The sequence below is a fragment of the Ursus maritimus genome, unplaced genomic scaffold, assembly GCF_017311325.1.
Source record: "Ursus maritimus isolate PB19 unplaced genomic scaffold, ASM1731132v1 scaffold_6, whole genome shotgun sequence".
Lineage (NCBI taxonomy): Eukaryota > Metazoa > Chordata > Mammalia > Carnivora > Ursidae > Ursus > Ursus maritimus.
In genome coordinates this window covers 18971701-18987615 of record NW_024426774.1, presented here as the reverse complement: position 1 = coordinate 18987615, position 15915 = coordinate 18971701, and the positions used below count along the sequence as shown (strand labels likewise).

The following is a 15915-nucleotide window of genomic DNA, read 5'->3' as shown; positions in this document are numbered from 1 at the left end:
TACTACTTGAAGTGGAAACTCACTAGAGCATTCCTCTAGTCTGTAGTCACCACAGAGAAGAACTCTTCTGTCTTCTTGTCCTACAAAAAGAAAATCGCTGCACTCATTTTGCTCAGGGTTCTGGAAAGTTCACACTTTAAAAATAAAATCAAAATTGGAATGGTCAAGCCTCCTACAGGGTTGCCATCAATAATGAAAATGAGCATCACTGCTAATATTGCCAAGATTGGGAAAAGCCCAGGGTCAGAGTCTGGGTGTCCGTGGTGGGTTTAAAAATATATATACATACATATATATTTATTATTTGGAAACTGGTTACAAAAGCATTCCATGGATGACTTTAGTAGGATAAAAAAAACTTTATGATGTTAGAAAATTAAGGGCTTTAACCCAGTATTAGCAAAATAAAAACCACCACAACTCAGTAATAGGACATCAGCATTACTAAAGTTAATGTCCAGAAGATTTGCATAGTATCTAAATATACTATTACATAGCTCTTTTACATATTGCCTTTAGAATTACAGCAAAATATTAGTAGAACAATTTTATATTTAACTTCTTTTTCCTGATAGACAATTCATTTAAACACACGAGTTAAAAATAACAGTCAATTACTAGCTGAGAACAGTGTGAATTTTCCCTTTAGCTACTTCCAGTAATAATACATGTGTTCCTGAAAAATGTCTAAAGTTGCATAGTTCTAGCATTTTCTATTGGGAAAACAAAGCCAGAAGTTAGTTTTTACAACCATCCTTATTAAAAAGTCATTTGTAGAACTGATTAAAGCCAGTATCACACTTGCGAATGTTCCAGACCGAGAACTGAGATGCCTTCCAAGGCATCCAAGTACATCTGTTAGTGTCTCAAGCCTTTGGCAGATCTGTGCTTCATGTTTAATAGGTACATGAAGTATTTTAGATCAGTGATGCATTTTTTGGGTCATTCATCACTAATTTATGTCAATTACACTCAGCTTTTCTGAAAACTTTTCTATCCTAATCAAATAAAAGTTGTTTTCATCAGCTTTCATTGGCCACATGTCAAATGTCCCGACTCCAACTGCTGTGTCAGTCCAGCCCCCAATGTCTTTCTCTCTTGATCCATCTACACCTCCACTCTATGCTCCTGCAGAAAAGGCAGTCTCTGAGCTGAGTCTTCTCAGCCTGCGGGTTAAACCTCTAGTTAGATTAGCATCATTTTTCTCCTTATCCTCTTCTCTGCCTGATTTCCCAAATTTTGCTTCTGGAACCCACAGGCTCCCATTCGTTTGGGTCTTTTTTTGTACTACTACCATACACCAGCTCTCTGAGTCTAGTCGTTAGCTAGCCCTGTGCCCTCCCCTCCCCTATGTTCCTAACTTCTCTTTCCTACTCCTTTCCTTCTGGAGTTCCACCCCCTGATCCCCCTCTCTCCATGTCAACAATCCCCCTGCTAAGCCGCCTTCCTGCTTCTCTGTATTCTGTTGTTTTCTGGTTCTCTGCTCTGTTTTGCCTCTTCCCCCCTTTCTGCTCTCCAAATACAGGTAGTCCTCAATCCTCCTTGAACCCTCCTCTCTTGGTTCTTTTCCCTCTCCTTTCCTGTACACCTGTTTCTGTATTTCTATTAAACTCACCCCCAAGCTTCTGTCTGGCAAATACAAAAGCACTGGAGCAAATAGAGATTGCATGATGGCCTACAACAGAAAGAAGATTCCTCCACTGAAACTTGGCATGAGCACAAGTTATAAGGTTTTTAGGCACTGACTGATTAAAAAAATAAAAGCATGTAAGTTTCATGCGTATGTGTTTCAACATATGAAATGCTGGGGCAGAGCACAAGGTGTTTCTGTCCCCAAACACTTAAAAACATTCTTAATAAAGGCGTGATTGAACAGAAAATTTTGCTTCTTTAAAAAGAATGTTTTTAAGATAGTCTATTTTGAAATTTAAAAAAAAAATGGAAAAGATCAAACCAAACTTCAGCCATTTTGAACCGCTACTTAAAAACAGGATGCCTTAGACCAGCCCTCAAAGGACTTCAGTTATTGCCACACCTTCACAGACAGGCAAAGCAAGACGCACACAAATCCTATGATTTGCCAGGTAAGAAGAGTGGTGTGAGTGGAGTCCCAACCTCTTAAGATTTTCTGGCAGAGTTTTCACATCAATTCAAATGCTGTCTCAGAGCTCACGAACTTTGAAACTCGGTTGTTTAGTTTTAATTGACCTGCTGAGCTGCCCAGTATGTCTCTGCAGGAGCGAGACTTTGGAAACCTTCTAATGAAGACTTCATTGTCCCTATCACAAAATCCCCTCTTCACCCTCACAGGACTCAGATCCTATTTCCTGCAGCTCCAACTACGGACATGGCTCCTAGCTGGTCTTTCTCCTCCGGAGGAGGCTGCCTACTGCTCCTCCTGCCCCTCTTCCCCTCAAGATGAAGCCTGAGCTGGTGCTTATATCACTGTTCCCCCTGAGGGTGACACTTCATCTGCAGGACTCAGTCCAAACCCCTGAGTTTAGCATTCAAGGCTCCTAGAAATCTACTCCAATCTACTTTACCAATTTTAATTCCTATAAAATCTTATTACAAACCCTTTACCTCCCGTGGATTTGGTTTCCCAGGGCCATGCTAAGACATTACTCTCTCCCTGTCTCCGTGCCCTCCACTTCCAGTCCCCTACACTTGCAAGCTCACTCCCTCCTCCAGCCTCCGACACTTTCTCCTTCACCTTGCCTTGCTAACTCTCCTCAAGGTCCAGTTCAGCTCCTATGGAAATGCTCTTCTGACCCTCACAGCATTTTCTCCTTTCTTTGAACACTATGGCTCTTGTTACCTGTAACACAAAGTTTGAGTTTGCCTTCTTTTGGTGATGTGACAATTAATGTGTGTATGTCTGCGTGTTCTATCTTTCAACAGGCTGCAGTGGTACGGCAGAAAGAGCATGAACTGCGGCGTTAGAAATACCTGAGTTGAACCTCAGCTCTGCCACTTTCTAGCTTTGTGAACTGTGCGTGTAGTTAGGTCTCCTCAGGTTCTGTTTCTTCATCTGTGAACAAAAGGAATACTACTTCCTCCATAGGGTCATAGTGAGGCTTACATGAGATGAAGCAGACAGTGCTTAGCAGAGTGCCGGGCAAACTATAAGCACTTCACAAATGACACTTCCCTTCCTCACTTCTCCCCACAGTTCACCTAAGGGGCAACATGTTTCGTGTTTCTTTGTATCTCCACCTTACCATAATTCCTGTATAGTATCTTAAAAATATATATTCATTAAGAGACTAAAGACTAAATCAAAGTTACTGAAGTGAACTAAAACATCCACAATCTCTAAATTTAGGTTAATTCAGGAAAGTGGCCAGCCTTGCTATCTGTATTGTTTTGAAACAAACTTCTAAAAGGAGGTAGAGTACACAGCAGGCATTCTATTTTGTCCGAGTTTACGGAGATCTTTTGAGGTACTTTGATTACACATGAGTTTTAGAATCGTGCTTATTTACTATATAACAACTAGTGGCCACCATTTGTGATCCCTTTATCCTGTTTTACCACTAGATTAAACCTTTTGAAAACTTATCTCATTTAACCATCTCAACAATGTATCTTGTTAGTTCTGTTGGTTAAGTAGCAGTTCAGGAAAGTTCCCTAACATGCCCAGGAGGACACAGCTAAGAAGAGTAGAGCCAGGACCCACACCCAGGTCTGACTCCCAAGGTCAGGCTCTTAACCATGATGCTAAACAAAGTTTCCTGTGTATCTAGAGTACATCTGGCAGCTCTGGGTTTAGAATTTTCTTACTGACCTGGGTTCCATCTGTTTCTGTTTTGAGAAGGTCAGTGGATGAGAGCTGGTTGCAGTAGAGGCCTGTGTGTCTCAGTGCTGGGTCGTTTATCTATCAAAGATAAGTACAAGACCAAATTACAAGCTAGTTGTTCAAGCTGAAGACCAAATTCTTCCATGAAGAATAATCTCACTGACAGAAAATAGGGGCGCAGCAGAAATAAAAAGCTTAGCAATTAACTGTGTTACAAGTCAGGACAGTGGTTCCCTTTGCAGGGGTGAAGAGGGATGTGGAAGGGAGCATGAAGAGAACCTCCGGGGTACTGTTCATAATGTTTTGTTTCTTGATTTGAATGGTAGCTTTAAAGATATGTTCAGTTTGTGAAAATTCATTGAGTTGTATATTTTTCTGTATATTCTTATATGATACTTCAATAAAAAGTTAAATTCACACACACAAAAGTTAATCAGCAAATCACTTTTATTTCTTGTCAAGATTCAGTAATAGAAATCAGATTTATCCTCTGCCTGAATCAATAAAAATTAGATAAAATATATGAAACAGAGGTGCTCAAGACATTGGACAAACCCAGTGAAGGACAGTGATCCCTAAGAGCTAGGAAACAATTGAGGTAAGTTCTACAATTACCTTAGCCTACTGTCTATAGAGAATTTCCAGGCTGTAGCCAGCGTGGGGACAGGGAACCCAGGCAGAGCCCTGTAGCCTCCCTGAGTTGAGATGATGCAGCTGGAAGTCTGAGATGGTCAAGGCAGCTGGAATTCACAGGGGAGAATATCAGAGAAGAGGGAGCTATGCAGAAAGAAAGCTCTGAAGACCTGCAGAGGGTCTCCTCAAGTCTGCAACTTAGTACTGATCTGCTAATGGGTTTTAGGGAACTACCCAAAGCAGAGAAAAGAGTCACCTGAAAAGATGTTGATGGAATAATTACCAAAGATCACACAGAGCTGGGAAAAAGTCCTGATCCAACCAGCCAGAGTGGAAAACATAATTCATACAGTACCAGGCAGCATATTAGGAAGGCTCTGCCTCATAGTAAAGTAAAATGAGCCCTATACTAAATACTGCTCTGGACCCACTAAGCAAAAAAGCAAGACCTGAAAGGACCGAACTGTTTCAAGTAACTGAACCGTTTCCCAGAAGAAAACTCAAGAATGTAGGAATACCAACAAGATAAAGTTCATATGTTTGGCACGCAATAAAAAATTACCAAGCCATGCAAATTAGCAAAAAAGATGACCCATAATGAAAAGAAAAGTCAATCAATTGAAACCAACCCCAAAATGATGCAGATGATAGAACTGACACCAAGAATATTAAGACAGTTATTACAATAACCGTATTTCATATGTTCAAGAAGATAAGAGGAAAGGCTAAACATGTTAGAGAAGATATGAAAGAGATCCAAATTGAACTTCTGGAGAGGAAAGCAGAATACCTGAGATGAAAAATACACTGGATGAAATTAACAGATCAGACATTGCCAAAAAAGAAAAGAAAAAGATTAGTGAACTTAAATCTACAGCAATAGAAACTATCTAAAATGAAACACACAGAGAAAAAATCGACTGACCTTCTGCCCTTCCCCTCAACATCCCCAAACCCAGAAAATCAGTGAGCTGTGGGACAAGTTCAAGTGGCCAACTATGTATATGATGTGATGTGATGTGATATAATGTAATGTAATATAATATAATGCATGTATGTGTATGTGTGTAATTAAGAGTCTCTGAAGAAAAGGAGGTGAGTGGTGACAGAAAAAATATCTGAAGAAACAATGGTCAATAGCTTTCCAAATTTGATGAAAATTATATACCCATAAATCAAGAAGCTCACTGAACCCCAAGCACAAGAACCATGAAAACAATCACTAAGGCATACTGTAATCAAATTGCTTAAAATCAGTGACAAAGAGAATAATCTTTTTTAAAAGCAGCCAGAGAGGGAGAAAAATCAATCATGTACAGAGGAACAAAGAGAAAATGCCAGCAGATAACTCATCAGAAATACTGCAGTGGACCAACATCTCTAAAGTATTGAAAGCTAAAACTAAAGTCAATCTAAAATTCAGGGAAAAAGAACTTTCAAAGATGAAGGTGAAACAAAGACTTTTTCAGACATACAAAAGCTGAAAGCATTCAGCAGCAGCAGACTATAAGAAATGCTAAATGAAGACCTTTAGGCAGAAAGAAAATGATACCAAGCTGGAAATTTGGATCTACATAAAGGAATGAAGACCACTGTAAATCACTACATGGTAAATAAAAAAGTTCTTATTTAAATTAAGAAAAAAATGTAATTGTTTAAAGTAAAAGTATGTGGGGTATCTGACATATGTAGACATGATATGTACGGTAACAACAGCACAGGAGGGGAGAAATGGAAGTAAAAAGCTGTGAGGTTCTTATACACGAGGTGATTATCATAGCACTTGAAGGTACATGATGGTAAGTCAAAGATGTATGCTATAAACTCTGAAGCAACCACTAAAATAACGAAATGGAGTTATATATAGTTAATAAGCCATCAAAGGAGATAAAATGAATTAAAATGTTCAACTAAACAAAGAAAGGCAAGAGATAGAACAAAAAAAACCCAAAAAAGATGAGACATTTAAATTCAACCATATCAATAAGCACATTAAATGTCAATGGGCTAACCACTCCAATGGAAAGGTGCAGACTGTCGAATAGAATAAGAAAGCAAGACCCAACTAAATAAGAAATACGCTTAAGTGTAATATTCTTTTACCTAATTCATTATATTTTTATTATTTTAATCTGCTGGAGACAGTGAAAAATTCTAATAACTGAATAATAAGAACAAGGACAACAGACAACACTATTAGGTCTTCTATTTTGCTATAAGAAATGAATTACTAAGTTGTTGATTTTTTCCCTGCTAAACTCCTCAGGGACTTATTATACAATATACAGGGAATAGAGAGTTTTCTAAAAAAATTCACATCAGAAAGGCATTCTATAGAAAAGGTAATCAGGGTTTACACGTTTTTAAGACTTGCTATAAATTATGGCTACATGGTCACAGTCTACTTTGTGGTTGCTAAAAATGAGAAGAGTAACTACAGGGAGGTACCCCAATGATCGTCTTAAATATCATTTTGAATTTAGTCATTCTGTCCCTAAAAATCTTCAGGATGCTCCAGGATAAACTCAAACATTTAGATGGCTTGCGATGTCCCTAAAAGCTCATCACATAGATTCTGCTTTAGATACAGTATCAAGGTCCCCTTAACATTCATTAGACTTTTCAACCTCTACTCCTCCCTAGGTTATGCTGGGGCAACCAGTCTTGAATTTTTTTTTTTCTATTCTCTCTCTTCAGGCAAACCTTCCAGGAAGCCTTTCCTTATCACACAGTTTTTCCTTGAAACCCTCACTAGTTAATTGCACATCCCCCTAATCTAAATATGTATGGTCTCATGGAGGTCCGTCTCTTACACAGCAGTTTTGTCCTATTATTCAACTGATCCTTTATGTTGTGTCTCCCCAACTTGTTAATATTATATCCCACAGAGCTATCTTTGTATATAGTAAGTACTGAATAAATGTTTGTTGAAATGAAAGGGAAAAGTGAAGAAAATGTGTTCAGAATATAAAGAGGTAAGTTCCAAGCCAATGTATTATATGTATCATTTTATTTTATTTCATTTATTTATTTTTAATAACTTTATTAAATAATTTTTATTATACTTATTATTTAATTTATTATTTAAATATTTATTAAATAAATTAAATTAAATAAATATTTAATAAATCCATGCTCAGCGTGGAGCCCAACACGGGGCCTAAATTCATGACCCTGAGATCCAGACCCGAGCCGAGATCAAGAGTCAGATGCTTAACCGACTGAGCCACCCAGGTGCCCCTGTAACATTTTATAATAAATCTAAAACAATATAATCTCTTGAGACTAAAATCTTACAAGGTCTGTCAAAACTTCCATTGTATATCTTAAGAGGTAGTAATTATCAAAAGATAGTGGGAAATCATAAAGAAGTGCGTCTTTTCCCCCTAGTGCCACTGAGAAATAACTGACATACATCTCTGTGTGGTGTGGTTATTTTTGATGAGTAACTGAACATACCTGATTTTCCCCGGAGGAATGACCTGTGGTGTGGTCTGGGGGGAGGGGTGTGCAGCAAGTGTGCCAGCTGCCCCACTTACCTGCTCGGGGCACACAGTGTTCATTCCCGGCATCTGCAAAGAGCTCATCTGCATCTGGCCCATCATTGGGTTCATGTTCTGAACATTTGTGTTTCCACCTGCCATGGACACGGTGATGCTCATATTGTTGTACACTCCTGGCTGCGCAGGTGTGGGCTGGTTCTGGACAGCTTGACTGAACACACTGTTAACTCAAAAACAATCCCAATTACATCCACGGATCATGAACACGGGGGTAATGTGACTGGATTCTGTTTCTTAAGTACTAGGTAAAATTCCAAAGAAAAGATTTTACATTCTTAAATTACATGTAAGACTTTATCTTATTACAATATATAGAAAATGAGTGTAATGCAGATGGATTTTGAACTCTGCCCAAAGGATTTAATAACTACAAAGAGCTCATTTTAAGTTACAATTATCTGGCCTAGTATCAGAGTTGTTAAGTTCCAATTAGCCAAATAATTAAGAAAGAAAGTTTTCCACATAAGTACATCTTACAGATAACTGAAATATACTCATTTAACCATCAAAATCTTTCTAAAATTTATTATACTGTTTTATCTTCCTAAACCAAGAATATTCTATTTAAGCAAAATGCCTGGGATATATATCAATGCTCAATAAATGTTCATTGAATGAATGAACAGAGGAATCAATGATTCAAAGATGGCGTTCTTACACTGTGATTGCTTGTAATCTTCTTAGACTTAACACTTAAGGTGAACAGTACTATCTTGTTCCACTCATTCCTTGTCTCTAGTAACAAGTGACACATGGCAAGCACTCAGTAAATATCTGGTGAATGAATGAATTATGGACATGGGTTATTATTACTCAATGTTGTCAACTGATGAGGTTTGGACTGCTTCTTATTTATAGCTTTTCTTATTTATAGCATCTACACCAATGTTTTTCTGAGGGTAGCCCAGAGACCATCTGAAGAGAATTCCCTGGGACTCGTTGACAACTGGGATTCCCAGGCCTTACTCCAGCCCTAGTGAATCATTTTCTGAGGGTGGGCACAGAAAGTCGTATTTCTTTTCTTTTTTTTTTTTTTTTTTTTAAAGTTTTTATTTATTCGACAGAGAGAGAGACAGCCAGCGAGAGAGGGAACACAAGCAGGGGGAGTGGGAGAGGAAGAAGCAGGCTCATAGCAGAGGAGTCTGATGGGGGACTCGATCCCATAACGCCGGGATCACGCCCTGAGCTGAAGGCAGATGCTTAACCGCTGTGCCACCCAGGCGCCCCCAGAAAGTCGTATTTCTAACTACTTATGCACATTAAGACTCAAGAGCCTTTATTCAATGTTCTAGAGCTTGCTGTCGCTTCTCAAGGATTCAGCTTCTGGTTGCTTTCACTATGCTATAAACTAAGAAGAATATAACCAGATATTTTTATTTGGCAAATGTAATGTTTTTAAAGACTCCAAAGGTCTTCTCAGGCCAGAAGATAGCTTTTTATCTTTTCCAGAAGCAAAATGCAAGGGCAATTATGTTTTTCAGAGGGCTTGTTTTACTGACTTCCTTCTTTATGGCCTCGTTCTGGACTGTTGTTACAGTCCGGACTGTTTCTCTTAGTAGGCAGAATAGTATGGAATCAACTCCAAGTAAATAGAACTTGAACCTTTACATTTGAACTCCCAAATTCTAAATGATACACATAAACACATCTAAAGGAAAATGATATGAATTGTGTCTTTTCTAAGTTCTACAAAACACCAAATGTTTTATGATTATTAGTTGTTGAACAATAAACTGCTGGTAAAATTCCACCTATTTTAATGTTAATTCTGGAGAATTTGATTTCTAAAAATTATTTACCCCATCAATGGCTTATCTATTCCTTATCTATTCCTTGCTAGCCCCTGGGAGGTAAACAGGATGTACTGACATTTATAGTTTCCGGTAGATTAAGGTAATCATACTAAAATTAACAGACTGAGAAACAGCCTATTCATCATGTCTGAAGAAAAGTAGCAAATTTTCCCCAAGTAATTATAAAACACAAATGCTCAAAGAAAATTATATGCCTAGGAAACAGTCAATAATATGTCTTTGAACCATTAATGTCTGTACAGTGTGTATGCTTGTGAGGCAGTGTCCCCACAACTAAAGGTGAGGAAAAACCTATTAGTTTGCTGCCCATTTTCTAATGAGAACATTTCTGCCCCAGACAATGCTCATTTGTCAACTGATCCGTAAGTCACCACTGTGGAGGCTCAGCTCAGGGCTATGTAAGTTAATGCATGCAGAAGCTTCAAGGACTGTAATGATGTCATACTTAGTGAAAAAAGTTGAGGATTTAATTTCTTTTCACATTTACACTTGGGACTTACATTAGCTTCAGTTCATTCAAACTGCTCTTGCCAGTAGTTCCATTTTAGTTTCTTCCATTATGGGAAGAGGACCAAGCCCTCTGCAGCATCAATCACCGTTCTAGGTCTCAGAAGGGACAGTGGGGTTCACCAGGGCACCTTAGGCCCAATATGCGAAGACATCCTCCCTCCCTCTGCTTTCTTGGTCAGCCCCATGGCAGTTACTACAGTTTCTTAGACTAGCACCAGGTATTTGGAAGCCCATAAATTATGGCGGGGTGGGAGAGGAAGGTAAGGATGAAGACTTCAGCCTGAAGTGGCTATTGATATTAGAGGTTAGAGGTATTATTAACAAGCAGGGAGATGCTCCTGGTCATATAAGTCTAAAAACAAAGGGTTAAACAACAGGGCTTCCTGGCTTTTAAAATGCTAATAAGTGCTCTGACTCTCCCTAGCTACTAACTTTACACAAACCAGCACTGTTTCAACACAAAGAGGCCTGGTTTAACCCTTTTTTTTCTTGCCACTGGAGAGATCATGAAAAAGAATCACATTACAGTTTCTCATTACATCATTCTTTTTTTTTAAATGATTATCTCTATTTATTTATTTTTATTATAATAATATTTTTTTATTATATTATGTTAGTCACCATACAGTACATCCCTAGTTTTTGATGTAAAGTTCCATGATTCATCAGTTGCATATAACACCCAGTGCACCATGCAATACGTGCCCTCCTTACTACCCATCACCAGCCTATCCCATTCTTCTACTAAATGATTCTTTGTTTCATGTTTTACTTCTCTCCCTTTACTGCCATCACCAACTGGACTCTTGGGAACTTGACAGCAAGGGCAGTCCTCCCCCCCACACCAATTCCTTGTGGAACAGTGCACTGTGCAAGAGAAACAGCGAGGGAGCAAAAAATACATGCTGCCTCTGTTGACTAATAAGCTTTTACACATGAAGCAAATAAGCAAGTGTGAATACCTGGAGGCTTGGTGACAACTATTCTCTTTTCCAAATGATTTGGCAAAGTCAAAGTTCAAAAAACTGTAAAGTACAACAAAGCTTCAAGCCCACATTTGAATCTGCGCCCAAGAAGTGACTGAGGTAGGACAGGGAATTTTTGTACTCATTCACTCAATAGATGTACATTAAGTGCTCACCTGTTCTAAAGGATGGACATACCCAAGCAAACAAAAACAAAATCTTGCTTTTAGGATGATTATATTCTAGTTGGAGGAGACAGACCATAAACAAACGGATTAACACACAACATGTCAGGTGTTAAGCACTGTGAAGAGAAATATAGACAGGAAAAAAAGGACGAGGGGGTGGGAAACGCTGTTGTTTTAGAAATGATGGTCAGGGAAGTTTAATATGGTGACATTTAATATCTATGTCTAATAAGGTGACATTTAAGGAGAGACTTGAAGTGTGAGAGAGCAAACCATGTGGCTACTGTGTGAGAAGAACATTCCGACAGAGGGATTTAAAAACGCAAAGGCCCTGAGTTTGCAATGTACTTGGCACATGTGAGGAACAGAAGAATAAACAGACACCAATGTGCAGACTGAGTGATGGGAACAGCAGCTGAAGTCAGAAAGGGACCAGGAGCAAGACCATGCGGGCTTCACAGGCCCTATATTGCATTCTGAGTAAGTTGGTGAGTTTTGAGTAAAGGACTGCCATACTGCTCATGTTTGAAAAGCTACCATGTGGAGATTACACGGCGGAGGAGCGAGGGTGGAAGCAAGGAGATGGGAGGGAGGCTCCTTCAACAGTCCAGGAAAAAGATGACGGTGGCTTGGACTAAAGTGTCCAAATGAGACAGGGAAGAAGTGAGAGCTGCTAAGAAGCTGACATGATGTGCTGATGGGCTGTCTGATGTGGGCTGTGAGAGGAGAAGAGGTTTTCTTCTGAATAACTGGAAGAATGAAGTTGTCGTTGACTGAGATGGGGAAAAGTGGAGAGGTGCAGGTTTTGGGGGAGAATACCCCCCCCCAGATTTTGTCATGTTAAGCTTGAGATGCCTATTAGACTTCTGAGTGGGATGTCGATTAGGTAGTTGTACATACACTATGGTGTTCAGGGGAAAAGTCTGGTTTGGAGATTTAGAGACTTTATTTTACTTTTTTTTTAAAGATTTTATTTATTTGTCAGAGACAGAGAGAGAGTGCGCATGCAAGCAGGGGGAGAGGCAGACAGAGGGAGAAGCAGGCTCCCCACTGAACAAGGAGCCCAACGTGGGACCCGATCCCAGGACCCTGGGATCATGACCTGAACCAAAGGCAAACGCTTAACTGACTGAGCCACCCAGGCGTCCCTGGGCTGGAGATTTAAACTGGGGAGTCATACACACTGAGATAGGTGTTTATAGCCATAAGAGTGAATAGCATTACCAAGGGAGCAAGTAGACAGAATGAGCTCTGAGGCCCTCAAATGGAACTCAGGGGGGTGAGGAAGCCCCAGCAGAGGACATGGACAGACAGGACGAGAGTCACCTTTCTCAAGAGAGAAAGTTGTTCCAGAAACTAAATGAAGAAGGAGCTTCAAGAAAGAATAAATGCTCAAATATGTCAAATGCTACCAACAATCACTGCTTTTGGCATTGTAGGGGACACTGTGACGACCTTGACAAGAGTATGTCTGGTACAGTGGTAGGGATGAAAGCCTGACGGGTCAATAAGGGAAGGAGAAGAAGCGTTAGAGTCTTTTAGGAAATTTAACTGTAAAGGGGAGCAGACCTGTCAGTGGGACTGTGTTTTTTCCAAGACACATTTAAATGCTTAAGATGTAGGTATGGAGCTAGAGTTCAGTTGGATTTCATTAGGGAACGTCTTGCTAGCAGGGCCAAGTGCAACAGAGGGAGAGCTGGGCAAGGGAGTGGAGAGTGTCTGTAAGGGAATAACGATAATCATGGACCACCGTGGAATCGAAAATGAATTTAGGAAGCTGGGATTAGAACATATTAGGAGACTAAATTCTTCTTGCACGTTATATAGACAGTTTCATTTCTACCTAATTTACACACGGTCCTCACTGAGAGCTACACAGTTCTCTAACAGGAAGACTTCCTCTCACCTTTCAGTGAACTTTAGGAGAATATGGTCTTAAGTTTTCAACTTTAACTGCCTTACTTATTATGTTGTCAGATCAAACGGCTTCCCTGTCATTAGAACCAAGACACAACCTAATTAAAAGCCTTATAAAACTCAAGTGAAGTGTGAAAAGTTCAGCAGCCAGGATTTGGGGGGAAAATGACGTTAGTGAGACAATTCTAAGCAGAATGGGCAAGATGAGGCCACTGAAAATCTAGAGATTCAAAGAGCTGGCTGAGGCAGAACAGCCTGAGAAGTCTCACAACCTTGGCTGTTGCTATGACATCTTTCAAACATGCTAAGAAGGGTGAAGCCTGTGTGCCCACTGTTCAGGCTCTAGTGAATTCTGCTACTTAATCATTCTTGCTTTCGATTTTTAAGATTTTTAAGTGTTTTCATAACACTTTTTTTTTTTTTTAAAGTGCACATTTCTACATCTGTCCCAGGGAAGCTTGGCTCTGCACATGACTTGATTAAGTTCTTCTGGTATGTTAGCAGTAGGATGGAAAGGTCGGGGGCCACTAGATCACTTTTCTGCACTGTAAACATACAAATTTGCCTTAAAAATGACTTGAAACTTAAAGGATTTAGAAGTCATTATTTCTCTTTGCTATGACATAAAATTCAGTTCCATGAACTTGCAAATGGCAGTAGCCAATACTCTTCTATTTCGACTGTGAAGGCATGACTGTTCTCATGTGCTGCAGAGATCAGGGACGCTCATATATAAAAACTTACTTACTTGTTGTTTCCCATTGCACCTTGCTGCCAGGCCTTCATGTCTGGTGACTGGTACCCAGAAGAGGGTGGAGTTGGCTGGAGCAGAGAGCTCTGAGGAGGAGGGATTGGCATCGGCACCATGGAGCTCCCAGGGCTTAGAGATGGAGCAAAGTTGGCCTCGCCTTGGGGAACCATTCCTGCAAATTGACACAAATTAATTTATGTGAATACATTATATATTTATTAATCCCATAAAAGAGAACCCCCACCCCCACGAGGATCTGTCATAATATAGTTAGAAATAGCCTATTCATTAGAGTAGGGAAAACATTTTAGTCTCTTCAAAATAAGGCAGAAAATTTCAGTATAAACAGACAGAGAAGTAAACATATAAGTTTGGAAGAATGCCCCTTCTATTCACTAACATATTGACTTGGGTATCAGGATTATGTATAATTTCTTTTTCCTATTCTTTTTTGCTTACATGGATTTTTAAGTATAAAAAACATACATGAACATACATGACAGATTATTTGTGTAATAAGTTAGGGAAAAAGGCAAGACAAACGTGTGAGATGAAAAATGAGAAGAGTTTTGTTGTCCATGCCTCAGTCATCTCTGTGGGCTCTTTTTTCTTTCCCTGTCCTTTTTTCTAAAGCTTTACTGAGATATCTACACAGCCTCAAATTCACCCTCCGAACTGCACAACTCAATGAGTTTTAGTCCATTACAGAGCTGTGCAACCATCAGCACAGTGCTGTTTGGACATTTCCATCCTCCTCATGTCCCCCTGTGCTTGTCTGCAGTCAATCCCCTCTCCTACCCCTAGCCTCAGGCAACCACGGATCTGCTTTTTGTCTCGACAGGTGTACCTTTTGGGGGCGATTTCATTTCAGGATGATGCTTATTAGCAGTTATTGATATAATCATGTTAAAAATCCATTGGCCATAATATTAATAATTTATTTCTGGATTTTTAGGCTGTTACGGTGGTCCGTATGTCCACACTTGTACTAATACTATATTGTCTTGATTGATGTGACTTTATGGTAATTTTTGAAACGTGACAGTCATCCAACTTGGCTTTTCTTTTTCAAAACTGTCTTGGCTACACTGGGTCCTTTGCATTTCCATATAAATTTTAGGAGAAGCTTGTCAACTTCTCCAAAAAGCATATTGGCTGCTTTGAATTACAAGATCAATTTGGAGTGAATTTGCCATCTTTTCAGTCTTATTTCTGATTTCGTTTTGTACAGTGTCCACTGTTATATCTTCAACTTCACTAATTTTTTCTTTTATAATGTCTAATCTCCTTCTTATCCCATCTAGTATATTTTTCATCTCAGACATTGTAGTCTTTGTCTCCAGAAGTTTGATTTTGGTTTTATCTATATTGTCCTTGACTTAATACGTTCAAGCTTTCCTCTAGCTTTTTGAATATCCAGAAAAATGTATGATTTTTAATTGTCTCAATGTCCTGTCTACTCTTTTTATCATTTGTGTGATTTCTGGGTTGGTTTTGATGACAGATTTTTCTCCTCATTATTGGTTTTATTATCCTGCATCCCTGCATGCCTGGAATTAAAAAGACCAGATCCCAGACCTTGTGAATTCTACCTTGTTAGGTGCTAGATTTTTAAAAGTCTTTAAAAAAGGACTGAGAGGGAGAAAAAGGGAGCGAGTGCATGTGAAAGGGGGTAGCAGGTTAGAGGAAAAGGGAGAGAGAGAGTCTTAAGCAGGCCCCATGTCTAGAGTGGAGCTTGACATGGGGCTCGATGCAGGGCTCGATCTCACACTCCT

The 15915-nt window shown here is 39.4% G+C and overlaps 1 protein-coding gene across 5 annotated transcripts in view; it reads right to left on the bottom strand.

Moving 5' to 3' along the window:
• The window catches only part of NCOA1 (nuclear receptor coactivator 1), a 183833-nt gene that overhangs the window by 2399 nt on the left and 165519 nt on the right, over positions 1–15915 (bottom strand). For 3 of the 5 annotated variants that reach the window (XM_008700370.2, XM_008700371.2, XM_008700373.2), the window contains 3 exons: positions 14138–14312; positions 7972–8155; positions 3788–3877 (listed from right to left, as the gene is read on the bottom strand). In XM_008700370.2, the coding sequence (XP_008698592.2) occupies positions 3788–3877; positions 7972–8155; positions 14138–14312 (449 nt within the window). Of the gene's footprint in view, positions 1–23; positions 81–3787; positions 3878–7971; positions 8156–14137; positions 14313–15915 lie in introns of all 5 variants that reach the window. The other 2 variants (XM_008700374.2, XM_040622956.1) reach the window with 1 other exon arrangement.